This window comes from Clavelina lepadiformis, chromosome 5, assembly GCF_947623445.1.
Source record: "Clavelina lepadiformis chromosome 5, kaClaLepa1.1, whole genome shotgun sequence".
NCBI lineage: Eukaryota > Metazoa > Chordata > Ascidiacea > Aplousobranchia > Clavelinidae > Clavelina > Clavelina lepadiformis.
The window spans coordinates 13,497,140-13,523,753 of NC_135244.1; the positions used below are offsets into that span (position 1 = coordinate 13,497,140).

Below are 26,614 nucleotides of genomic sequence, written 5' to 3' on the forward strand. Positions count from 1 at the left end.
ACTCAATGGCGTCGAAAAGCAATGGAAAGAATTTCGACAAGATATTTCTTGGGCTTTCCATTCAATTATCATCTGTGTCAGGTCGGTTTATGTGGTTACCTTACTCACGGATTGTCCATATGGGTTCCGCGATTTTTATCCGCATGAGCAAGCAACTGATTGCTCGACACGCAATTTTCTGTCCCCGTGTATCGTCATTTCGGCCCAAATACTTTCCAGTGTATTGATTTATGATGACTTCATCAAGCACGAGCAATTATAGACATCGAGCTAAGCGGTCGCTTTGCGCATTTCAGCATTTTAACGTATTGTCGACCTGATGGGTAATGATTCGGCCTCTCGTGTCTGTTTACGGTGCTGGGTCGGTGCGCGCTCGTATGGATCGAAGAGGAAAATTTTGGCAACTGTGAGGTTTCGGGTTCAGCTTTTGTTCAAACAATCAGCCGAGGTAAGAAGCGCTGATGGTTGTCGCGAAGAACGATCAATGGAAGAAGCCGGCACGGGAACCAGACAAAAATTAGATGAGCGATTCCGTAGTTCCGGGCTTTAAATGTTTCTTTTGGACATTGCGTGAGAATCGTGGGCCTATAATTAGCCAAGACAAACTCTTTTCCGACCACCTTACTTTTTAACAAATGCTTTTACCTTTTGTCTTGCACAGCAACAATTCACCTTGCCTTCATTCATAGCAAGGACACTCTATAGCGCCTGATAACTGGCTTAAAAGTGCTCTAATTTGACTTTGTCGGTCGCATTTATAGGAAGGTGCTTGTTGTTGACATTCAACATCTTGATTATTTACTGACAGCTCAGAAATTCTTGTATCTAAATTTGCTTCAATGTTTTAGCACAAACGAGATGATTTGTGTGCAGTCAGTGAAGCGATAGTATATACCCCAAATGGGCGGTCTAAACGACTGTATTCCTGTGATGTTTTGCATTAAAATATGTTCTGTATATATACACACAATTACGCATCCCTATACCCACCGCAACCGTGTTAATATGCCGTTATGTTTTCACACATTTGGATATTTTTACACAATAATTAGCAAAGCAGAATGTTGTTACTTGAAACACATTTTCTTCATTTTAGATTCTTCGCAGCCTGCTGTGTGGAGCTTCATAATAATTATCTCAGATTATCGTAAAGATACAACAGTTTGTTTTTAAATAGTCCTGGTGAACACGAAACTACATTTTAATTTACATTGCGATTTATTGAACTGTTTAAATGGCATAATCACCTCTTTTAGAGGAAAAATATCTCGTTAGTTTTTGTGGTAAATTGACTGAATTCATTTTGTGTAATTAAAGAGAGCTAGCTATCAAGGGGTAGTTTGTTCCATTAATTAGCTCTCCTTTTTTGAGCGCATTTAAAGAGAAGAATAATTTTGGAAGTCATTTATCATAATAACGTGCCAGGTTTATCTTGCTGACAGTAAGTTGTGTCAGAGATAGGGCAAATATGTCGTTGCTCAATGCCATGTAAAATTGATAAAATTTTAGTCGCATCGTCGACTAAATTGTTTTCGCAAATTTTCTCGGAATTTTTTCCGCCGAACTTTGTTTCAAAACTTTTCTGTAACAAAATGGCGATGGTTCGCCATTTGCTAATTCATACTGAGTGAAGAATGGCGTGAGAAGCTTGAGTACCGTACATTTCTGAAATAAAATTGACTTATCTTGTTCTGCTTCGAAAAACCAAACATGCATTCACATGTAAATTTAATTTAGCCTGTAGCGGATTAACTCGTCAAATGTCAGAAAGGAACTGGTCTTTCATTTGAATGCTGGCACGCTTGCAGGTGGCCTTCGTGGTGAATGGTCATTTGATGCAAACTAGACGTCGGCCGACGGAAAATCGATTTTTCGTGCCAATACATAGTTTAATTTACCTTAACTAGTCTTCGTCATGCATTATCCTATGATCGTACAGTCATATACAAGTTTGAGGTGACTGAACAGAGAGAGTGTTTGACAAGTCATTTATCATCATTACTAACTACGTTTCATTTAACCCGCCGTGATACAGCACCACCTCTTAAAATGCTGATTTTCCATTAAATTTTGGGAAAAATTCCTTTTTTCTTTAATTTACTGCTCAACGGTTTGCTTATAATCAATTGAGCTGGACCGGATCTGGCAAATGCCTGTAATCCAATTAACAAATTATTTATAATCGGTCATTATGTGTGACATGTAAAGAAAAAAAACGGCAAGTAGTTTGTTTGGGATGTTATTCAACCACCTAATCATTTACATGTCTGGCGACCGTCGCGTATTTGTAAGCAAAAGTCACGACAGGTGCGCTTTGTGTAAGACTGAATGCCTACAACCCAATGATTGACGAGAACTTTCTTGAAATAGTTTTTTAGTTTCGTATAAACAATTGATAAGTTAATTATTACAAGTTTTGTCTTATCATCGTAAAGATTTTAATTTTCTGTTTTAAAAACTTTTTTTACGAGCGCATCAATTACAGAAGTAAAAAAGGTAACAAAATTATGTCACTTAATTAAATTGTGTAAATTAAATTATAATTTGCGATTAGCGCGTACTGGCGCTTGATTTCGAAGCGCACAAAGACGGCTTTATGCAAGCAGCCATCTTTCACGCCGCCTTCTTGCGATTTGCTGGGCTCTGTTTAGGCATTTACCAGACTTTAAAAAGTATTATCATTCATTAGCTTTCTCATAAATATTAGCGATTACGTTGGTGCAGGGAACATGGTGAGACATTTTGTTTCAACAGTTGTCACAATAATCTGTCCTGAGTAAGAAGATTAAGATCGCGGTCTCGGATCGACTTGTCGCGCAGCCCATGAATCTGTTTACAGTTTGCAAGCACGCCTTGCCCGATATGGTCTATCACGCGTTATGACGCGTTTCCAAGTTTACTGCAAGATTGTCGATCACGACATCCTATATCTTACATTCTTGTATTGACTTGTTTATGGTATTGCCATTTAGATTGTTTGTCAATATAGCTTTGATTTTGGAGTCACAATCAATCTATTGGTTGCAGTCACGGCATGTACATCAGTACGTGCTTGATGAGAAATAAAAAGTGATTAAATATCTTCTACAAGATGAAGAGTATGATGCCTTTGTCAGTTTGACAAGGCTGGCTGATGTTTATCGTTGTTTAATTACCTGTACCGATAAATTCGCGGATAAAAACATCAATTTGTTTTCAAAACTAATTTCTTGACAACGAATCTTTTCCCAAATTTTGTTTCATAGCAGCACAATTACGTAATCAATTTGCAGGGAACAGAACAATGCATATGAAACAGAATTTATTTACGCGGTTGAAGTTCACCAGTCAGAAGTTGTTTGTAAACTTTGTAAATTTTCACTGCTTTTCAAGCTCATCTGTCCGCTTATTTGTTGTCAAACATCACTCTGCACTTCAAATATAAATGTGCGAAACCACCGTTTCATGTTTACAATAAATATTTCCTCTAGTCACTGCCAATGCTCATTTACTCGCATTAGCCTTCCTTAAACTTCAATTAAATGTTTACTAACTGTCGGTCATCGTTCTGCGCTAAATGACGTTTATTAGTGGGTTAAGACTTAATGAGCAAACACAGACGACAGTAATGTAATGGTTTAGATGGCCGCAAACTCACCTCATCGGCAGTGAATTAAAGTCAAGTTTATGGTAAGCTCGAGCACGTGCACATTGGCTTGTGTTGCGGAAGGCCGGTGTAAACTATATGTCTTTATCGTAAGAACGATTATTTCTGTCCATCATACAATTCATAATATCAATTACTTTATGCATATCAGATATGGTATCTAAAGTTGATTTCTGCATTCTCCAGTTCAGATTAGTAAGAAATACAACCAAAAGTAAGTTTTTATAACGAAAAATTGTGGTTCCTCAAAACGGTTGCCATAATTTAAGAGCTTTTCTAACGATATGCGTTGAGAGGATTAAAGTTTAAGAAATCCGTTTTTGCATCTCGAGCAACAGTTGCTTTGCTGCTGACGTCGCATTGTTTATCTGTGCATTGACATCTAAGAACGCATTTCAGGTTTCGCGAAAGAGCAGATTTCTAACAGCGACTTTACGTCAATATCCGATCACTCTTCTTAGCCTCATCAAAAGCGATAACACTTCGTACATGCTTACTGTGACAGGGATTAAATGATGTTGTTCTCGGGCATGCAGTCTCGGCATTTCTTGTATTACCTTACCATATTAAGTCTACTTCGTCTTGGCTCTAACCAAGCCTATGACTGATGTCTTTGTTGATGGCAAAACTTCGATAAAATTTTTCTTAAATTTTGCTGTTTTCATGAAATTGATAAATAAATCCTTATTTTGGTGAATTTTAGATTTATGAATTTGCAAATTTGTCCCCGAACATGCAAAGAGAGTATATTCGTTAATGTACGAAACTCAGAAGATTTTTGTAGCTAATCTTTCCAACCTAAGCGCTTTTTTTCAGTATTTACATTTCCTCTGCAAGAAATTATCAATCTCAGATTATCAGATCTCGGTAATTTTTGTGTTTACTTTATCGTTATCAACAATGTCGATGTTCCCCGATACGTTGGGCGCATCTTGCCTTAAGCCGCTCTGTTTAATCGAATTCGAATTTGGGGTTATGCCGCTTAGAACAACATACTGGCCGAGAGTCGTTGTGGCGCCAAGCGATTAAAAGTATGCTTAAGGGAAACATTTTTGTCGCCTCTGACTTGGAGGTCAGTAATGTGTAAATCGTGGCTCACTGTTTATTACTGTGCTTGTCGGAAAATACAAAGGTCAAATAGTTTACCAGACAAAAATTAAATGTATTTAGGCAAACCTGCAAAATGCCAGTTTTTGGAAGAACAACGGGCAGCTAATCAATCACTAGAATTTATGTTATTTAGGATTAAAGAAATCAGAAAGATGGACTTTAATTTCATATTTTGTTCAAATCCAATCCATGCTACCTTTAAGGTATTGTGTATTATTTAAAAAAAGATTATTGGAAACAAGCAAATGCTTTGTTTTAATGCTAAAGCAATGTTTTAGAAGTATTCAGAGTACTAACCTTCTAAATTGTGTTCAAACTGACGCCATCGCATGGCGTAAATCTACGTGCATGGCACCTGCTTGGGTGCGCTATTTCTTTACTGTTTAATGACATGTCCGTTGCAGCTTGCCTGCATGAACTTTTAGATTTTAAATCTTCGTTTAAAAGTATTGTGTTTACTTTCGTTTGTTTGTTTTTTTTTATTATTTTGCTATAGTGACCTTCAATAAAAACAATTTTTAGTTAACTTTTTCTTTTTCGACTGACGAAGCTTTTATTAATCTTTCGCCTGGACTGCACGCGTTGTGAGCTTTTCCTAGCTGAGAAGGGATGAATCGTATCATCATTTCCTGTTTGAGTGAAATCTTGGGAAAGTTTTGCGATAGTTTCTTTTATATTATGACCTTGATAGATCGCAGATTGTGTTGCGTTCCGATAAGTGCTGTCCGATTGGTAATATAATTTTTCAATGTACAGTATAGTGTATATATTTTATTGTCCAGACTAAGCTGACAAACGTTAGTTTACAATATCTAAAGCTTTCTGTGAACATAGTTTACTCAAAATAAATTTAACTGAAACTGTCGCTTAAGTGATATATGAGTAGCCGCGCATAGGTATTACGCGCTCCTTATGTCTTATAAATTAATGCTTTCTTGGCCGAAGAATATGATCGCTCGCAAACGAATTTACAAGTAAACGACGCTTGTGGCCGTGGCTTCCAGGTATAGCTAAACAAACTGTCAAAAATAAAACCGTAATCACGACAAAGTTGTGCAACTTGGCGCGTTAACGAATGAACTTTGAGTGATATTTCGTAAACACTTTTTTACCAAAAGCCTTACAAGGTCCAAATACAATCAACAGGCGTTATATTGAGCTGGATTATGGAGCTGCATAACGCTGTGACGAAGCTTTTGTTGTTAATCCTATTTCATTTGGTTACCCGCCCATATACGTCATTATGTCATCTTATGCTTATTCTTCCGTTCTTGCTGACCACAATTGCCTATCATAGCGCCAACTACACTTACTCCATTTTTTTAATCATGACCACCGTTTAGATTCGGTCCAACATAAGTGAAATCAAAGTATCATTGTTTGTTTAAAGTTGTTTTGATTGTTAATGCTCTACAGTTTTATGGGTGTTTAAGATTGCCCATTTGTCTGCTGTTTATCGCACAACACTACAAAAAGCTTATGGAAGTTAAGAATTACTTGGTAAATATTGCGGTGTTACAATTTTTAACACATAGTTGCTGATGAGTTGTTGCATGAGAAAACCCACAACAGATAGATACCGTGCTAGGATTGACAGTAATACAAAGTTTTGTTTTGTGAAAACACCTGCGCTCAGTCGTTTTTGACCAGGTGTACCTGAAGATTAGAGCATTACAAAAGACTGATAGCAACAAATGGTAGCTTTTCAAGACTCATACATCACATCTATATAGATGTCATTCAATCTTTCAGACAACACATACCAATGACATTCCACTTAAATTTATTTTTTACATACAGCGTCTGTTGCTTTATATAAATTGATTTCAGACGATTTTTCACAAATGCCTTTGTTAATTTGCACTACATGTCATAAAGCACTAGCTTCCATCAAACCATTAAGATTGCCGCTGAGATAGCCATACAACATATAGGTCGTAGACGTAGATAGACGTTTTAACACGATATATGCTTTGTAGTGTGGATTTATAAAACTGAATTTTTTACTCCCATCAGAGCTTACCTCATCATTTTTAAAAATGTGGTTTGTGTATTTCTTTTAAACATTGCTTCATACTGTTGGTGTTTTTACTATCTTTACTACTTTTTGCTATTTATGTTTTTGTTAGGCCACGAAAAGCCAATTAACTGCACTTTTGAAATAATTTTGCTATAATTTTACAATTTAATATCAATCAACTCTTATAGGATGAAATGCCAGAAATTCGATATTTTTTGCAATTTATAAATAATCTCGTGTGATTTTTCTGTTCGTTAGTGTTTGTTCAGCGCAGTTATATAGCAGCAGTGATGGGCGTTGACACGACTTTGCTTTCAGAAACACGATCAATAATAATAATAGAATTACACCCAAGCTCTGTGATGTCTTGAATTTGAATTGATATTCATCTTCTCTCAATATTCTGTTATCGTAAGACCTAGAGAAACCCAATGCTGCGTAGCCCAACATGCAAAATCTTAATGCACATCTGTACAGCAATCACGCATTTTTGCTGTCTTCGGGTTTTGATAATTTTTCGCTCAGTTCTTTTACAGACATTCCATTCTTGAGTTAACGCTGGTCCTTTATACATTGACGTCATTGTATAATAACTTTTACGATAGATAATAATTTCTGTAGTTTAAGTCAGATTATATTAGTTCATCGGATGTTTGCTGAGAAATGTGTCATGATATTTCCACCATGTAATTTTTTTTAAATGTCTGCTGAGTACATTCCAGTTAGTGTTTGCCAAACGTTCCACTATATTGAAAACTAGATGTCGCGTGATGCAATGCAACAAACACTAAAATGGCCGCACGCGAACTCTGTTGAATTTTTGGTGATTTTTCATTGCACGCTGACGATTTTCAAGAGTGATTTTATCCACTAACTTTGCTTTTAAATTACAAGTTGCTATTAAAATGTCACTAAAATCGCGTTTAGAAAGGCATCACTAAAACCCGGTGAACCGCGTTAATGTCATTGCAACAGTGTAAAGCTTGGTAACGGTCATGTTTGCAATGTGATATTACTGCCTGAAAACATTATTGACTTTAATGTTGTATTTTTTATACCACAAACTTTTTCTAGTGTTTAAAGTTTGTTCTACCATAGTTTGACTATTGTTAACGAACACATAAAAAACTGGCTTAGGTAAACTAAACGCCCATGGTTTTTCCCACATAGTTTTCTGTGCAAATGTGCTTTACTGGTATGATAAACATTGTTGATTATTCATATTTTTCAATTAGCTAAACCTCTTTGCAAGTACGCGGTCATTTATTTTGTGATTAAAAGTAATAACAAGCAATCATTAAGTTGCAGTATAGCAAGCAGCACGAAACATGTAAAGGTTACAGACAAACAAATTACAGATAAAACTTATGGACCGCCAATAACTTGAACATAAAAAAGCGCGAGAAATAAATAAAATGCAAATTTATATCTTTGGATATTGTCTATGAATTAAAGTATTTACACTAAAATTGAACGGACGCTGCTGAGTGTGCTGCGCTTGCAAATGAGCTTGGTATTGAGGAGGAGACGTCACGGATGACGATATCCCTGAAGCTGAAAGACCATGACCGAAACCATATGGGTTGGAGTAGTGGGAGGTGGCTTGGCCCACTTGAGGGTTGGGATAAGACGAGTTATTTGAGAAACCTGCATACCGCATCATGTCCAGGTGGCTTTGGTTTGATGCTGCTCGAAAATCGGGAAGTATACTTGAAGTAACTGCTCTACTGATTTCCCCTTCGCCAACCAGGCTCGAATGATTATTTTGTTGTTGTTTGCTGTTCGTTTGGCTCTGATATTGCTGTTCAATTTGGTTTTGCATTACGTCATAACCCGATTCTTTTGTGTGCGTAGTAGGAGACGAAAGCGCTTGCTGATGTTCTTGCATGCTCAAATCGTGGTTTAAGGTATATCCTCCTACCCCGCTGACTTCCGTCATGCTGGTTACCTCCGCATCCTGCATCGGTGACGGATGCTCGATGTTGTGTTGCTCATGGGTAGGTTGCAACAAACCAAGTTCGTCGCGTCTTTGATCGCCAGTTCTACTGTAACCTGTGTCATCATCGGAAAACTTGTGTGACAATGAGGATGCGGCGTAGGATGCCGCGGTAGAATAGCAATGAGGTATTCGGGGCAGATTAAAATCTTCTGGTCGGTCTCCCTTCGTTTCCCCTGTCTGATCGCGTCGCTTTCGTCGTCGCCTGTCAGAAAAGAATACAAGTTTTTGTCATTTTTTGTAAAAACAATCATCGGCATTGTAAAATCTGCAGCAAACGGTGCATAAGTCATTAAGTCGATAGATATAATCTAAACTATGCACCGCGTCGCACTTTTCTTGGAAACCGTGCCGCTTAATCAGCTCGTCTACGTAAGAAAGTTTGCTCGGGTCATTGTCAGGCGTGTTGATGAAATTTGACTTAGCTTCAATTAATACAAACCTAATCAGCTTAAGCACTCCGTTTACTTAAACAGTGTTAAAGAGCCGGCCAAGTTTCGTGGTGAAAGATTGACGCAGGTCGGCAAAATAGCGTTGGTTTAAATAAAGTTCACTCGCCCCATGCAATGTCACGCCGTGACGGGACAGCTTACACGATCGTCATACAAGAGTCGGCGTATTGCGTAGATATCGCGATTACGCTTTGGATTTATGTGTTTGTCTCGGCCAGATATCGCGTAAACTGCGATAACTGCACCGTTTATTTTGTACACAAACCTGCTCCCGGCATAAATAATGCGGTCAAATTGATTCGTTTAGAAAACTTTCGGCGACGATTTTATTGAATGAAGTATAAGTGTTCCATATTATGTTTAATAATTGTAATCTTCTGTCACTGCTTTTTTAAGTTATCATTTCGCCCATACAAACCAAACTGCTTTTTATACTTTTTACTTCAAAACTTCAAATATTTTTGGTGGTTTCGGTAATATCTTCTGCTTTGGCAATTTTAGTCGCAGTCTTTTAGCTATTCCAACCGGAGGCATTTTATCTGAAAGGTTTTACAGCCAATTAACGGACGTTATTTTGTAAACAAACAACAGACTTCGATGCCATATTTGAAAGTCAAAACTGTGATGAGGCGATAAGAGTTAATGCGAATTAATTAAATTTCCACGGTAACGTTAAACATGTCCTGTTCGAAATGTTTTTTTGTGAAAACGTTTTGAAAAGGTTTTTGTCATTTAAGTAAATCCGGAAGGCTGAGTTCTTTGCTTCTGTGCCTTTCTGCTATTGAATTTTGCAACTATGTTACGGAGTTTGATTGCCAATAGCGTTAGGAAGTCGTGTTGTAACCAAATGTCGCGACGCGGCTACCTTTCTGATTTTTCTCACAAAAACCGATCGCGCTTTTTTACAAAAAATGTAAAACCGAATAACATTAATTTATGATTATAAAAACTTTGCCTTGATTAATTTATACCAAAACCTTTACGAAACATCGTAAAGGGTTTTCACTTTTTTCCAGACAAATTTATAAACACCCACCTACCATAACTTTGTCCGCTAATATATTTCATGACACAAGGGGCCGACTCTAACGTAAATCAAAGTGCAAAGAGATGTCAAGAAGTTAATTATCTGTCGCCTTATTAGTGTAGAAGAAATTAGCCAGCTGATCGTTATCATATAATTCGACGAAGCACCAACGAACTTCTCTATTCACGATTATTATTAATGTATATGCTGTTTTTAAGTCGGGCGCAGCGTCACCGTCGGTAATTACGATTAGGTGAGCTTTAATCCGCTTAGTATCGTCGTAAACTGTTTACCGATAAATTTCCTCAGCTCACCACTACTGTTTATGGCCGAGTTTACGCTCACCAAAGTTGTCATTGGATTTGCATTACAAATGCCCCAGGAAACGCTATGCTCGAGTATGTCGCGTTCCTGCTACATTGCGCACCGGATTTGACCGGGTGTTAATATGTTGTTGTTTAACTTTTTCGTGTTAATCAAACTTTATCTATTATATACTTTTTATAATCCTGTTGGTTGGTACTCACATATACCAATTATCCTTGAACAACGCTATCTCTGTCGATTTTGATATTGAAAGCAAATTATTACGTCACCTTCATTCAAAAGACAAAATGGCGTCGCGAGTTCAGACTTACAGTCATCAGCATTGAGTTTTATCATTACAGTATTTAGTTTTTGACAAATATATAAACACAGTTAACATGTTAAGAAAAGTTGTCTACAGAAGTAAACTAAGTTGTTTATTACACACCTGAAGTTTCCGTTGTCGAACATTTTCTCGCAGTTTGGGTCAAGAGCCCAATAATTTCCTTTGCCCGGATCGTCTTCATCCCTGGCCACTTTCTTGAAGCAATCGTTTAACGACAAATTGTGCCGAATGGAGTTTTGCCAGCCGGCTCGGCTTCGCTTGTAGAAGGGAAAATTTTCAGCGACGTAGGTATAAATGCCAGCTAGCGTCAGTTTCTTTTCCTTGGAATTTTGTATCGCCATGGCGATTAGTGCAGAATAAGAATATGGTGGCCTCACCATTTTGAAAAGTTCCGTTTGACTCGATAATGAGAGCCAAGGGAAGTCGGAGCTGAATCCAGGAGAATGATGATGAGTGGGATGATGTGCAAAAAAATTACGCTGGCCTGCCACTGCCACAGCGGCGGCGGCGTGATGATGTCCAGGACCGTAGCCTTGATAGTATGACGAATTGTAGGGATTACTAGCAGCGGCCGCCCACAAGTATGGATTAGTTGATGCCCCATTCGAGTATTCCAGTGGGTAATGACCATGGTGAGAAGACCTTGTGCCATGCATGTGAACATTTCCAGCTTGGTATAAATTTTCGTAAACCGATGGAACTTCTACTATTTCTTGCGCCGCGGGCGCGTGTGTTTGCGCTGAAGGAAACGAAGGATTCATGATGGCTGATGCAGGGACTAGACGACGATCAACTAGTACCATATTTTACAACGGTTATCTACAGGATAGCTGCTTATTTTAGCAATAAAAATTAAAGTTATTACATATATTTTGGAATATTACCAAAGTTGGTATTAATTTCCATCATCTTTAAAAACCTATGTGCTGGCGAACCCTCATGTAGGACTACAATAATTTTAAACGTATAATTTACAAATTACGTCCTTCGCTTTGGCTATTTCTGACAGACTGCGGTCGATTGATTTTCAAATCACCTTTTATAAGTTTGTTTTCTCCCTTCTCTTTTCCAACCACTTGATTTGCTTCCCACTGTGGCACAAGGGGTGACATTTGATATCTTTGCTATAGCAGACTATTTTCAAAATCAAATAGACCATAATTTAGTGAACGTATGAGAGTCTGTGCTATTCAAAATACCCACATCGTTAAAGTCGGCGTTCAGTGGGTTTCATGCATGATCTGTTATTGCAATTTCAACCAAGCTGCGGCATCTCATCCAATATTGCCATGATCAAGAAAAGTTTAATGTCGTAGACCAGCGCAATCTACGCCGTATTGCCAGCATGCGGATGAAAGTTTCATATTTCGTGAAATTGGATAGCACGATTTAAAAAAATGTTGAATTATAATGCTATTGGTTAACTATAAAGATAAAAATAGTGTTTTCTCAAAGTAGGCCTAAGTGAGTATATGTTGACAAATTTAGTTAAGCTTAATTGCGGTTTAATATTTTATGAAGCATCGATTAGCTTTTTGTAACCTATAACATAACCTCATCATGAATGATTTTTTAAGTTGCTTAAACAGTTTAAGAAGATGAAAAATCAGCTATCCTTAAGTAAAAATTCTCCCACGCTTAGTTTTCCCGCTACCGTAACGCTATCGAGGGGATTTTTTGATTGCCTTGCCGCCCTTCACAAAAAAATAACACCATGAGATAATCTTTTTTGAACATGTTTTGACAAATTTGCGGCAGAAGTGTCAATAGATAACCATTTCCATTAGCAGAAGTCGATTAGCAGACCGAAAGTTTCCCCCGCACATGGTCGGCAATATCAAAGTTTCGGTGTGATCAAAAGCAACAAAGTTTGTTAATGATTCCATACAATACTTTAAACAGCAGGTTTGTCACGCCCACCCTTGTGTCAGTGTTATTATAGATTACATACGATTGGCTAATGCTTAAAGTTAGCAAAACTACCTGTTCACTTAGACGTGCCACCTATTTTAATCTTTATAATCGCGACGAGGGTCTATAGACGGTGAGTTTTTGTGTCTAGTTAAGCTTGGGGAAGGAGGTAAGGCATTTTCGCATCGCTTAATTGTGGACGGATCATATAACGATGACGCGACGTTATGTGATCATATCCGCTTTTATCGCAGTGGAGGACTTTAAAGTTTGCTAGCTTCCCATACGTTGCAGGAAATGCATCTATTTATTTTATGCTTGTCCCGGACGCATTTAACGCCTTTTTCACTCAACCGTTTTGGTAAATGTTGCTATTTTGGTCGGTTTAAAGATACCACCTGCATAATTTGGTAAAACATAACTTTCTTTATGAATGTCTATTTTTTTAGGAATTAAGAATAGCTTGGCATAGTTACTGTGGAGAAGTTCTTCTTGTATATTAAAGAATACATATCATACAACATATCAGTATAATATAGCACGGTAAAGAGATAATGTATTTGCAATGCGACGTGTCCTGTATTTTTACGCTTTGAACACTTGAAAATTTAGAACCATGATGAAGTAGCAAGAAATGTACTATGTAGCTTCTTATATACACATAGATGCCAATGGTAATTAAACTGAAAATCCACCACACGCATTAAAGCACAGGTTTCATAACATAACTTTGATTTATAAACACATTTATATGCATATTGCTGTACAACTGTAGCATAACACTGAAAAAGATGCGTTGGTGCTCCGCTAAATATAAGTAAATCTTAAGAGGAAATGATACAAACAAAAGTTGAAAGAAACAAAACAGAATGGTAAAACGTAATTAAATATATTTCCTCGCAAAACAATTTGCAATTTTTTAATAGGAATCATACATAAATCCGTAATGATACCTATGTTGGTATTCTGCGCGAACTACACAAAAGGAAACTCTCCACAACAAAAAGCGGAAAATCCTTACAAGTAGAAGATATATACTCTCAGGTAATACCTATTAATAACGAAAGTGGAACATAAAAGCAAGTACGCGCAAACACAAGAGCGTTTCGCTTGAAAACAATAATTTCATGATATGTTGCAAAATGCGAACTACAATTAACACGTTGCAAGAAGCTTTCACATGATTGCTGAAAACTGTGCAAAACCGCATGTCTTTAAAAGATTTCAAATAATTATTTCGCATAACACTACAAAAATGTTAGAAACACTTTTTACAAGAAAAAGCAATTAATTGAAAACTACTACCATAAATATAGCTTAATCCGGTTATTTTAAGATTACAGATTTAATAATGCCAGTATATAGTGGTTACGCAATACACGTGTGATTTATATTAAACAAGGTTAAAAATTGTAGCTTTAAATAACTAGAGCTTGTTCTTTTGAAGTGCATATGCTGTTACCAAAGTTAAATACAAAAGGTAAAACTGTTTGAGCAACTAACTGGGTAATACTTGTACAATAAATGTATTATTAGCTAGGACGAAGCAAAAAATGCTATTTTTTCCAGAGCTTCGATCAACCCGGTCTGTAACTTACTACGCCTTGTTTATTTGAAGCTTTATTTGTCTTGCTTTGTTGTAACGGGTCTTCTTCCTTTGAAGGATGTTGCAGTTCCGCTTTACTGTCAATATGCGTCGCCACATGGACGCTGGCTTCGTGCTTGGCCAAATTTCCTACCCGCTCTTCAACAGAATTATTTGATGCGGAAAATCTGCTGCTAGGATCAAACAATCCTGAGGTAGGCAGTTTTTGAGGAGCATCTGGGGAGAGGTTGCCTCCATGCAGTGAAAGCTTCTCTTTGTTGATCTTATTGGTACTACCTCCCTCGTTTCGATAACGTCCATTGCGTTCTGCTCTTAAGTTTTTAGGGCAGATTCCGGCTGGCTCTACGGCCCTTTCTCGCAAGCTGTTAATGTCCCTCATTTCCACCCTACGACGACGCCTTCGTCTGCGAAATCAACGAATAAATAAGTTAAACTAGGCCTATTTACGAACATAGCAACGATTAATTATTACTGTTTTTCATAAAATCAGATATGTAGCCTGCTGATATATGTTATCAGTTACCTGAAATTTCCATTGTCGAACATTTTTTCACTTCCAGGATCTAACATCCAATAGTTTCCTTTTCCAGGATCATTGTCATTTCTTGGAACTTTCTTGAAACAGTCATTGAGAGAGAGATTGTGCCGAATAGAATTTCTCCAGCCTGCCTTACTGTTCTTATAAAACGGAAAATATGTAACTACGTAATGATATATTTGTCTCAACGTCATACGTTTTCCTGGACTGTTTTGAATTGCCAAGGCAATTAGAGCTGAATAGGAGTACGGTGGTCGGTTGCTTAAGTCGCTAGTTTGATTGTGTACTGGCTTTAAGGTAGGTTTCAAGGGCGATGTCTCTCCAATGGGTGTAGATGTTCCTCCCCTACGTTTTCCGTGTGTTGAAGAACCCAGCAATGTAGGTTGTCTGCTGTTGCCCAAATGCGACACTCTATTTTCTCTTATGCACCGAGGACCAAAAACTTTACTACAGCTGAGAGACGCACTATCTTCGAGATGGATATTTTTGTCAGAATGTACTACATTTGTTGATGTGTTGCTATCTCCTACATAAGACAGCAAAGGAAGTTTTGATGCGAGGCTACTTGAAAAATCTGTATCTGCTTTATTACTGTCCAGCGCAATGTTTTCTTCTTCTGATCCCCATGCATTGTTAAACTGATCTACATCTAGATACAGCTGTTTATGACCGGGGTATATCGTATAGTCTTTTTCTGGCCAAACCTTACGCTCATTGTCCATACATTGAATGGCGTCATTTTGCTCCATGTAATCATAGCTCGGCATATATTTGTCCATCTTTCCAAAAGAAGCAAGTCTATCGCCTTGATAATAATCTATGTTTTCCCATGAAAACATGTTTTGACAGTTGGACATGCTGTGTTCCAGATCCCCTCTGGCATGTTCCTCTTTGTTGACGACAGGGCTCGGTATGTCTGCAGAGGCAGATACAGTAAGATCCGATAAGGATGCGGTATTTTCTAAAAGCGGAGATAAACATGCTGGTTCCTTGCTCCACTGGTCGGAAAATGGATAGTAAGATTGCACTTGCGCATCTTGCTCTGGGGACAAGGAAGGAGTCAACCCACAGCTGGAGTTTGATCTTCCTGAAGATAATGACTGCAAACTGTTTCGCCTCGCATAGTGATCCAAATGGTCAAGCACGTTGTTGTCACCTACCGTTGCGTTGTAATGGTGGAAGGTGTTTGTCGGCACGTTATGGCTTTTGGTAACATCAAAGGCGCTGTTAATGTGATGGAAAAAGTTTGAAGAACTTGTTACCTGTTGCCCGTTGTGAATATCAAACGCACGTACTTCAATATGACTTTCCAACCGGTTATCACTCTGCTGCTGTGGAAATGGTAAAAATGACGGACAGGCTTCGCTTACAATCTTCGACATACTATGAGGATCTTCTGTTGACATCAAATTAAAGTGGGTAGTTTTGCACGTGGCTTGTAGAGAAGCACAACTGTTGCTCATGTCAATTTTTTCCAAGCAACCGTCCGCCATGGCAACCGCTGTATTGAATGGGTTATCTTGCTCATCGGGGTAAGCGAAGTTTATTTCCTGCGACTGTTTTCGCGCTGGTTCGTGACGAACGCTGCCGAGTTGAATCATTTTCATGCCAGGTAAAATTTTATTTTGAAGATTTGTATCAAAATGTTGCTGCGGATGCTCTAAATCGTTTTTATGCGCAAAGTTTTCTTTGTGGTAGGAAAAATTTTTGTAATCCTTCACATCACGGATAGCACTGCCACATGCTGATGTTGGATTCAGGGTGTGGTAACAGTCAAATATCGCAGCTGTTTCTGCCATGTTTGCAATGTGCAAAAAGCTTGTCCGTTCTGTTGCAGTACCAGTTTATTGCACCTTGCATTGAGTTAGTTTAAAATGTACCGTTTCTTATCGCATTTTACAAACTTTATTTACATATTTTTGTCTATGTTGACTAAGAAACAACATAACATCCATTATAAAAATAGAGCGTTTGAAATCCTATCATAGGAACAAAACGCTGCAGACTACGTCCATGCCAGAGTTTAGCGTATGAATTACTATTTTGCACATTACTGTTGCTGCATTTGCAAATTTCATAAAATGAATAATACCTTCCTACATATGATGGGCAACACACTATATCACGGAATATGGACTACCTGGTTCTGTGTTGTTCTGACTAAAGTTTATAAAGCGAGTGACCAGTTTCAACGTGGCATCTTATTCAAAAAAGTATTCAAGTATTTGCAATAATCAGTTTGCCCCTAACGTTAATCGAAAAATATTCTTAACACTTATCATATAGCTGCTTCTCAACGTTAGGAGCAGCCGTTTTTGACCAGTTCAAAATACGTTTAATTCAGTGATGTAAGCAACAGACAAAGGAAAACTGCACAAAGCCTCTTATATATGCGTTTCGCTTTTAAATTATCTCGCCTAACAATCACAAAATCACATCTTATCTGTATGACAGTGTCTATATCCTACGCTTCTGACAAATACGCGTCCGGTTAGAGCTAGCTCATTGTACAAAAATTCTTCTTTACCTACGTATCGTTGTGCATGTACGCTTCTTCGCCGAACAGCAGCTTGGTTCCTCGCCCACATCGCACTCCGACTCATTTCCTTTGCGTAATATGCCCTGGATGAGTGCTCGAACTCTATCTGGTGGTGTGATAACATGTTATGGTGCTAAATGCAGGCTTGAAATGGCATTTTTGAATCGATGATTTGCATTAGTCGGATGTGTTATTCATTACAAATGATAGTCCAAGCTAAAAGGTGAAAACGGCGATGGGTCTTGCTTTATTTTTTCAATTGTCGTATATGCTTTGTTGGAGTTAGTACCATCTAAATGCACTACTCGGCAAGCAGCACGCTGACCCAATCGTTGTCAACGGAAAAAGCGGAAGCGTTCGCGCAACGGAAGTGCTTCGTCGAGTCTTTTTTCTCTTGCCGGTATCATTGTTATTTCTTTCTTTCTCTTGCTCCAGCGCTTTATTTCCTAATTTCTCCTCCTGTCATTTACGTTGTCAGACCTGCGCGTGTCCAACATTTCTACGTTTGCACCATTTAAAATACTTGAGTGGAGAATACACCGATTTCTCCCGATATTTGCTGCGTGAAATGATTAGTTTTGTCTGCTGCACATCGCCACAGTTACATGTTTTATTTCATCCATTGTAAGTATGCTCAGTGCTAAGCGGTGTTGTACAGACAAACATTGTTCAAAAGACGCCACACGATTTCATCAACAGTCACAAAACCTACACATTGTGCGATGATAAAACAGAGCATATACTTGTACTCGAAACGTATCCTCAGCTTAAATGAACGTGTTACAGTATGTATAACGCACATTAACAACAAAAACAACAACTGTCTTAAGATAGTAATGTCCATTAAGTTGGCATAATGCATTTTACTCCTCTTCCTGGCCGTGTGTGACGATGTAGCAGAGAGACTTGTAATCCAAGTTTCCAGCGGCATCGATAGGGGCAATGTCAAACATTTGTTGCAACTGTAGGTATAGAAAACGAAACCGTTTAGATAATAACCTTTGTACGACATTGGTAAAATAATAATGTCGCTGTAATACGTAGCTTTTACAGATGGCACACTATTCATTTCACAAAATTGATGTTTGAAGTTAAACACAAAGATCTGGTTAAGCTAAAAAAAAACTGTAACTTCATTCACCTCTTGTTTGCTGAAACGGTCAGCTTGTGTAGTGAGCAATTCAGCCAACCTGTGAGGAAATGATGCTCAGCCGTAATGTTTATAACAATTATTTTTTCACGTTTATGTAAAAGTGTACATTTCAAGTAACACTTACACGTTTTTATTCAGAACACCTTTGTCATCTGAATCGAGTAGTTTGAATGCTTGCACGATGACTTCTTCGGGATCGGTTCCTGCAGAGATCAACATTAAATTAGTTGACATATAAATATCTACAATGTGATATATAGGTATTTATATGAATACATGTTAAGACAGTTTAGTGACCAAAGCAATGTGCAATTTATGACGGTAATGGGCATGTCAAGGTTAGCAACTTGAAAACCGTAGTTCATTGGAAACACGTGTTCTATGCTAAATAAAGATTTATTTTGTAGCATGCAATGCGCTAACACCTAAAAGGAATTTTTCTATAATAGCTATCCTTTTTGACGGAGAATAATGTAGCATAAAAGTGGATACGTAGTAAGCACGGTGCAGTTATATTTTAGGGAGATTTGGGTTTATTCTGGGATATCTCCGGAAGGCAGTGGAAGTGCGAACGTGCGCTGTGTCTTGTGCCTGTGTCACCTTTAATTTTATCGCCCATCATCGACAAAAACACAGTAAAGTTGAGTTGGCCCGGAGCTTGTTGTAACATCTCATCGAGGTCTTTATCGCTTCTCACATTACCTGTCATGCTACTTATTTAACTATGACGTCACTGGATACACTAAGAATGGAATGATTTGATGACATGTAAATGACGTTTGAACTCGGCTCATGCAGCGTGACGTTTCTATTTTGCGCATGAGGAGTTCGTACCCGAAATTTTGTCACCAAACATTCCTAAAAAGACTTGGAAATTGACGGGACCTTTGCCTTCTGCCAACATGGCAGAAATTTGGTCCTCTGGTATCACCCGCCCTTTTATTACACGAAAAAATTTGTGAAAAATTAAGTTTTTCTAAAAATTCTAAACAATCACACAAGCTAAATTTACTTTTCGTGCAAGCAATTAGATACAATACACAAGACTACGTACGAGTAGTTTAACCAATATTTGTATATGGTCTATACCAAATAGGCTTGTGTGGTAGAACATGAAATAGGTTAACGAGAGAAGCAGCTGACAACGGAAGAATGCGTTTACGAAAGAAAGCAATTAAAGCACCCGCTCTTACCCAAAGACGCATATGTGTCTTTCAAATCTTCTTTATCAATGAAGCCATCCCTGTTTGCGTCAATCATTGTGAATGCCTGTGTAAACCAATGGGAATAAACAACATGCTGTCACTAGGTTTTCCATTTTCCAAATACAGTATCATTATTCAAATGATGATGCCGGAGTCACTCGCTAAACAATATAATGTGACATACACAAGCGAGTTGGTTTACAATTTATATCAGTTAAATTTTGCTTTAGGTGGTGTTGTGGTAATAAACATAGTTTGCAAAAGACGTTATTTGACATTAATACATTCTTCACTAACGTTTTCAGAAAGTGACATATTAGATTCTTCCTATTTCAAGTTTTCATTTTGCTATCGCGTTTGTTGTTTACCAGCTAGTTCCAGGCGTTGAGCAACATTTGTAGTTAGTCAGGCCGGCAGTTACGTTTGATTTATTGAATAAATCATATGCATGTTTGTCAGCAACTTCCACGTAAAAAGCCTGATTCACATCAGACCGAATGTAAACATTTCATGCAATTGTTTACATTATGTCAATAATCTGTTTTCTGGATTGCGACTCTATTTGTTGGCGCTTTTACGGTGAGCTTGCTATTGAAACTTCGTTGCACTCGGTCGAAATCTACCAATGCGTTTTAAACCATAGATGTAATGACGTAGTGATTAAGTTGCCTTTTTGTACTGCAAGCTTATATAACGATGCGGTTTGTCTAAACCACATGGATTGCTTCATTTGATGTCTATGATGGTTATAAAACCAAGTCACGACATGATTGCACGTATAATGTCGTCATCTAGTCACACGAACAACGGAAGGTGCATTTCTGCGTGAACAGGACGTTTCGGTGCGTAATGTTAAAAACCGGTAAACAGAAAATAACTGAATGCGCCGACGGGTTATCGATCATTCGTTTTTTAAAATCTTTTGATAGTTTACTCATATAAAAACGTCTTGTTGCTACAAACACAATGAGCCTACCTCCTTGAATTCCTGGATCTGTGATTGATCGAACATAGAAAAAACATTGGATGTTGCTCTCTGTGATCTTTGCTTAGTTCCTTCCTTCTTCTTCGTCTTACGACTGGCCTGAAAGAATAATCATGGTTTAAGTCTGTCTTCTACTCTCTCTTATCCATGATGAGTTTATTTTAACTGTTAAAAAATGCAGATACAACAATGTAGTAATCTTCAGTCAGTTCGATTGCTTTTTGACACGTTGCAGACACCAATGCCAGTACTTACCATTTTGACTTATTTTGAGAGGGTTTCGGGCTGGGTGAATAACCAAAGTACTAATGCCAAGCTCCAGTGCTAAAAGCTTATCGCTTCAACTGATAAATGACTGCCAGAAGACAAGTAGAGAAGACCAAGATCGTTACTTATCTTGCCGATGTGCCAGTTATATTTATGGATGTGTCATGGGGTTATCTTATTATAGTGATTCCGCCGAATCCTTTTATGGTAGAGGGTCGTTCAGCTGTCTTAGAGCGGCTGCCACGAGAGAGGAGTGAAGGATGAACAAAGTTAACTTTCATTAAGGCGACGTCACGCGTGGGTTTGGTTGGAATTGCGCTTTGAGGATCCCAGGAGATGAATAATTAACTACACGACTTACTCGGTCTTTTTCGATTTCGCGAAAGCTACTCTATACATACCGTATGCTGTAAGTATAAAAGTATGGTAAAGGCCAACCTAATATTGCATCTCTAAACGTTATGGCAAAGTTGTTGTTTTTCAAGGAGCCTAACGTCACATCATTGACTTTTCTGGCGCAGGCTAACACATAAAGTGTTTTATTTTTTTTTTGCCCACGATTCAGAAAAAAGCAATGGAAGTGTTGCGTACGCAAATTGCCCATGAATAACGTTAGTGCTTCAAAAATACGTGGATGTTGACGTAAGATGTAATATTAATGCAGTTTATAATTATTCATCTAACACCAGGTGAAATCGAAAACCTTACCGAATTTAACTTTCGCTATTTTGCCACTGCTGCTGTATGATTTCATATTCTAAGTACGGCGTAAATAAGTTTTATATACCGGGTATAGACGTAAGGTTGAAACAATCATATATCTACCTCTATGTAGCAAAACAACGTTAATCAATTGGTCTCACCTTTTTCATCTTGTTTACTTGGGCAAGAGCTGTCTACAAATTTCCAAAATGTGATGTTGCCTGGTTCTGTTCATTCCATAAAACAGTAATGATTGCAAACACACGTCGCTTCTTATATTCGCAGTGAGATAGTTCTTATCAGGAAAGACGCATTCCTGCCGTAGAATGGTTTCCATTTGTGAAGCTCCTACGACAGCAAACACTTACGTTAACCACGATGACATAATAAATACTTCCAAGCTTTTTAAACTTTCTTGTGCACAACATGGTTATAGTCGGCTGTGTGTATGTTTTCAAACAATTCCCAAAGCATTAAAGTTTCACGCGAAGAAAGTGATTCTAGAGCATGTTTGTTGTGAGACATGGTGGTTAAAATGGCCGTAACCCGCTACCAAAATACAAACTGTCAATTTACACATCACTAGTATCTGCATTGTACACTGATCTTTACAAGTTTCTGTAAATTCAGTTGCGTTGTCGGTAACAGTCGAGGACAAATGGTTGGTACCAAGGGTAAACGGTTCAGTAACACTTTTGTATGTTTGGTTGCACAATAAATTAACATGTTTATGTACTATTCGAAGCTGTTTATCGATAAATGGCAGACGAATTCGATCGCACACAGAAGCGAGAAAACCGAAGCTGTTAAACAAAAGAAAGTCCAACATTGTCCAATCAGTGATCTGTTTGTGGTAACGCAGGCAACGTGTTTTATACGTTTTGGTAAACTTCTGCACAGACCTTTTGTTTCATACCACGCCATTGTTGGCCCTGCGGTCAACGGAAAATCAGTTGGATCATTACATGAGAACAAGTAGAATATATTTAGAGACTTTCATTGAGTTGGCGTAATCTTTCACATTTTTCAACCGATTCATCATAGCAAGGAAGCTAGGCTATTGTCATTCTAGTTTATACTGTAAACATGCGGGTCCGCTGCTGTCTCGCAATCACCGGTGCTCAATTCATCTGTAGCAGTGTATTTGAGAAATAACGCGAATGAAATTTGTATCATTTGAGGCTTGACGGATCTAATTACATTGATCAAAGGTTTATCGATCTTAAACACTTTGCCGTTATAATGAACTGAAAGGTAGCGACATTGTTAAGAACGTGTTTATAGAGTAAACACGCGAGTACATTCCAAAAATCAGGTATCAAGCTGTGTTCGTGGGAGTGGGTAAATCACGTAGTTTCTCTAAATGCGGCTAATCTATTTAATCAAAGAGAAATCACACAAAAGCTCAAAGGCGCCGGTACATGGCTTAATCGTGTACTTTATAAATGCAGATAATACATCAAAGAAGGGCACCGTAGGCAAACTGGGGTAATTTTCTAAATTAAATTTGGGAAAGTTAGAGTTTTGCCGTGGCATGATGTTTTTCGGCTAAATGTGTCTTTTCAATGCAATTGTTTGAAATTTTCATGCGGTACATCCATGTCACCAATCGGCAGGAAAAACATTATTTTTTGAACTTGTACAAAATAAATTTAAAACATTGGAAAAGTTATTTTTTCTTCTTACCCATGATTGATAATGTAGCAGAGTTACTTTCGAGGTTTACAGCAATGTCGATGGTTGCAATTTTAAACATCTGATTTATGAAAAAACTATTTCAAATATATCGTAGGAAGAGTAACTTATAAGTCAACTTTAAGTACCATAGAGTTGCAAAGAAAGCAACTAGAGCTGGAAACATAATTTATTAACAATTTACAAGAACTAATATGTTTTGGACATGAACATATGTTCTTCATCAAAGTGAGGAACGGACGCAAATGTTATAATCAAAGTTGTGTAAATATTTGTAACGACTCCGTACGGAAGTAGCTGCAAGGGAAAAGGACGCGAAATTTAGAGTTTACAGACTAGACGATAGAGTAAACGATAATTAATGGGTGCAAAGAAATGTTGAACAAAAAGCATTGCATATGGAGCTACATACCCTATTTGATATTGTTTTCATTACATACGGTTTCAGATTAAATCTTCCGTGTGTTCGCCATTTGTACCAACAAGGCCATTAGCGTATCTCCTTAATTTTTTACCAAGTCGTTAGGTGTCGCCACAATCCAGTTCTACCATCAGCTGCGATTTGTGAAACGTTTGTTGCTATTGTTTTGCGGTGACTTAAACAAAATTTAGTTCTGAATTCCATTTAAGGTTACTTTTTCCCTTGTGACCTTGTGAAGTTGTCGTCAGCAGCTGCTGAACGAAGTAAATAATACGAGATTACATAGCTTACAGTAAATTGAAAATTTAAATATTTTTAATGCTTGTTCTAATGTTTATTCTAGTGTTCTAGTAGCATTGAAGTGATAGGAGAGCTGTCGTATGTATACACATGACCACATGATTACAAATTCCAAATTATAACTTCTCACTAACTTTTGTAAACAACTTTCTTTCTGGATGCAGAAGCTTGAATCAATTGATAGTATCTTACGGGTCAGTTTCTATGCAACACAATGTACATAATTGATATCTAGAACAGCTATAAAATTACTTAAAAGTGCATGTTAACATCATAACCTTCATAAGAGTAAGACGAACAAGCAGTTTATCCGCGATGATGTTTAAAAACAAAGTGAAATTGATTAACCGATGGTGCTTTAAGATTCATAGTTTCCAGTTTCTCCATTTCTACATTTCAAAAATTTGATAAGATTCATTTATATTTACATCTTTATAGATTCAAGCAGTGGATTTTTGTTTGTGCAAACTTCTTCAGAATATTTTTCATGCTGCAAACCAAATCAACATGCGGAAATTTCTTTCGGATGAGTTTCTCAATACCTTATGTTACATATAATTTAATCGCGATTTTAATCCGCTACTCTGCTTTATAGTACTATAACAATTTGTAATTGTAGTTCTTACAAATTTAAAAACCAGCTTGTTATATTCATCACCAAACTGTTGACAAGAAAACGTCACCTGCGCGTACCACGCAGATTTCATTTTGGCTTTGACTGAAGGCCTTTTTGTTGAAACCACTTGGGTGGCCAGTAATTTACGTATGTGAAGCATACTCCATCTTCTCTACGGACTACTGCCTAGTCGTGGAAGGACAACTTGAGTATTTCGATGAACTTTCGAGTTAAACTTAAGGAAACGTTTTTTTCCAAAGGGACACCGAGTCAGGTCGAAAGTAAGAGATCAGACTAAAATGGATCGAAAATGAATAATCATGGATACACATAAGATTGTCAGTCATACGACATCGTTCGTCGTCCGGATTAACAAGGAACGCGTTAGAGTTAAATTGTTAATCAAGTTCAAAGAACACCCAGAATGCACGAAGAACTCCATGGCGGAACCAAGGGGTTAAAGAAGCTATTCAAGCAAAGAAGACGGCTGACATAACATGGATTGATGACAGGTCGTCGCCTGCTTTGCGAGCTCGGTACACTGATTAGCGAAAAGCCGTAGCACTGGCAGTGAAACTGTCCAAAGAGCAGACCTGGAATGAATTTTGGTTAAAGTTGAAGTCAGACTGCAGAACTGACTACAGAGCAGACAATAAAGTATTCTGGCAAATGATCTCCAAACTGCGAGACAAAAGATGATCTGCTGCTAAGTCTATTAAAGACCAAGTGGGTGGCTTCCTAACTAAGGAGAAAGATAACCTTGAGATCTATTAAACCCTGTCGCAAAAACATCAAATGACACAAGGTCATTACATCTGAAGAAGGAAGTAATCTAATCGAGACTGAAGTTACGCAAGCTGTAAGATTTGTACAAGCTGGAAAGGCGGTTGGTTGTGATGGCATTTGTCTTTAAATATGGAAAGTCATTCCAATACACATGAAGGTCTATTCAAATAACTGGGGCATACCTCTGCTTAATTTGCCTGGTGAAGTGTATGTATATATTGTCTTGGAAAGCGCTGCCATGAAATAGTTGAGTCACAACTTGAGGACACACAAAGTGGTCTTTGTCCGGGTCAGAGCATAACAGATCAAATTTTTGAAATGTCTTAAGAATACGCAAAAAATATCTACACCTGTTTTGTTGACTTTGAAAAATGTATGATGAAGTTCCTCGGGATAAGCTCTTGAGTGTGCGACAGTGATGGTAGCTTATACTGCAGTAGCTATTGAATTACTGAACCAGCTATAAAGTTTGCGTTCATTTGATCAGTCTTAAGTTAAAACAACTCACTCTGAATGTTGGACTCTGCCAGTGATGTATACTGTCACCTCTCCTTTTCAAAGTTTGCCTGAATTTGATTGACAGCCACAGCCTTGGTGAAAAGTATGTCATGGTTGGAAGCAGTAGGATCAGTCATTTCCTCTTTACAGATGGCTTGATTCTTCTCGATTTTTATTGGTAGTTTTTGAATCAGTTTTGACCAATGGTGATTAATCTTGAATAATGACCGAAAGAGTGCGCTAATGGGTGCAAGCTTCAGAAATGGGATTTTTAAGAAGGGTTTATAACGTAATGTTTCTAGATCAAATGCATAAATCGAATTCTTAAATGTTTAAATGTTGCACCCCTATACTTCTTCGAATTAAGAAGTCTCAACTTTATGATGGTTTGGTCACGTCATCAGAATGCCCCAGGAAAAAATTGTAAATCAAGTCATGCTTGTCCTCCGACCAATTCGACGAAGACGATATAGTATAAATTACATCACT

General features: G+C 37.8%; 3 protein-coding genes across 6 annotated transcripts; all 3 read right to left on the minus strand.

Annotated features, from left to right (window-relative positions):
• Window positions 1-7,926: 7,926 nt before the first annotated feature.
• On the minus strand, window positions 7,927-11,872 carry LOC143459449 (uncharacterized). Its single transcript, XM_076956617.1, has 2 exons — window positions 11,006-11,872; window positions 7,927-8,977 (listed from the first exon to the last, which is right to left on the minus strand). Exons 1-2 carry the CDS (start codon window positions 11,704-11,706, stop codon window positions 8,200-8,202), a joined length of 1,479 nt encoding a protein of 492 aa, XP_076812732.1. The 5' UTR covers window positions 11,707-11,872; the 3' UTR covers window positions 7,927-8,199.
• A 1,478-nt stretch (window positions 11,873-13,350) lies between these two features.
• On the minus strand, window positions 13,351-16,911 carry LOC143460238 (uncharacterized). Its single transcript, XM_076957672.1, has 2 exons — window positions 14,944-16,911; window positions 13,351-14,824 (listed from the first exon to the last, which is right to left on the minus strand). Exons 1-2 carry the CDS (start codon window positions 16,755-16,757, stop codon window positions 14,392-14,394), a joined length of 2,247 nt encoding a protein of 748 aa, XP_076813787.1. The 5' UTR covers window positions 16,758-16,911; the 3' UTR covers window positions 13,351-14,391.
• A 1,182-nt stretch (window positions 16,912-18,093) lies between these two features.
• On the minus strand, window positions 18,094-22,128 carry LOC143460949 (myosin regulatory light chain, smooth muscle-like). Of its 4 annotated transcripts, none has more exons than XM_076958646.1 (7): window positions 21,971-22,128; window positions 20,832-20,939; window positions 19,844-19,919; window positions 19,251-19,352; window positions 18,775-18,853; window positions 18,639-18,687; window positions 18,094-18,459 (listed from the first exon to the last, which is right to left on the minus strand). In XM_076958646.1, the coding sequence occupies exons 1-7, from the start codon at window positions 21,977-21,979 to the stop codon at window positions 18,361-18,363; spliced, it is 522 nt and encodes a 173-aa protein (XP_076814761.1). In that variant the 5' UTR covers window positions 21,980-22,128; the 3' UTR covers window positions 18,094-18,360. The 4 variants fall into 4 exon arrangements, with proteins under 4 accessions (XP_076814761.1, XP_076814760.1, XP_076814762.1 ...); XM_076958645.1 differs by lacking the exon at window positions 19,251-19,352 and adding an exon at window positions 19,485-19,586 and having other exon boundaries at window positions 21,971-22,127; XM_076958647.1 differs by lacking the exons at window positions 19,251-19,352; window positions 21,971-22,128 and adding exons at window positions 19,485-19,586; window positions 21,096-21,256.
• Between the last annotated feature and the right edge of the window lie 4,486 nt (window positions 22,129-26,614).

Bases quoted from the DNA above. Each gene is read 5' to 3' on its own strand.
- LOC143459449 (XM_076956617.1), bottom strand. From the start codon at position 11,706: ATGGTACTAGTTGATCGTCGTCTAGTCCCTGCATCAGCCATCATGAAT. The intron at 8,978-11,005 runs GTGTGTAATAAA...CTTTTCTGACAG, and splicing joins TTCGACAACGGAAACTTCAG to GCGACGACGAAAGCGACGCG.
- LOC143460238 (XM_076957672.1), bottom strand. From the start codon at position 16,757: ATGGCAGAAACAGCTGCGATATTTGACTGTTACCACACCCTGAATCCA. The intron at 14,825-14,943 runs GTAACTGATAAC...TTGATTTCGCAG, and splicing joins TTCGACAATGGAAATTTCAG to ACGAAGGCGTCGTCGTAGGG.
- LOC143460949 (XM_076958646.1), bottom strand. The intron at 18,854-19,250 runs GTGACACAGGCA...TGATCTCTGCAG, and splicing joins GATGGGCGATAAAATTAAAG to GAACCGATCCCGAAGAAGTC. The intron at 18,460-18,638 runs GTGAATGAAGTT...CTATACCTACAG, and splicing joins ACCGTTTCAGCAAACAAGAG to TTGCAACAAATGTTTGACAT.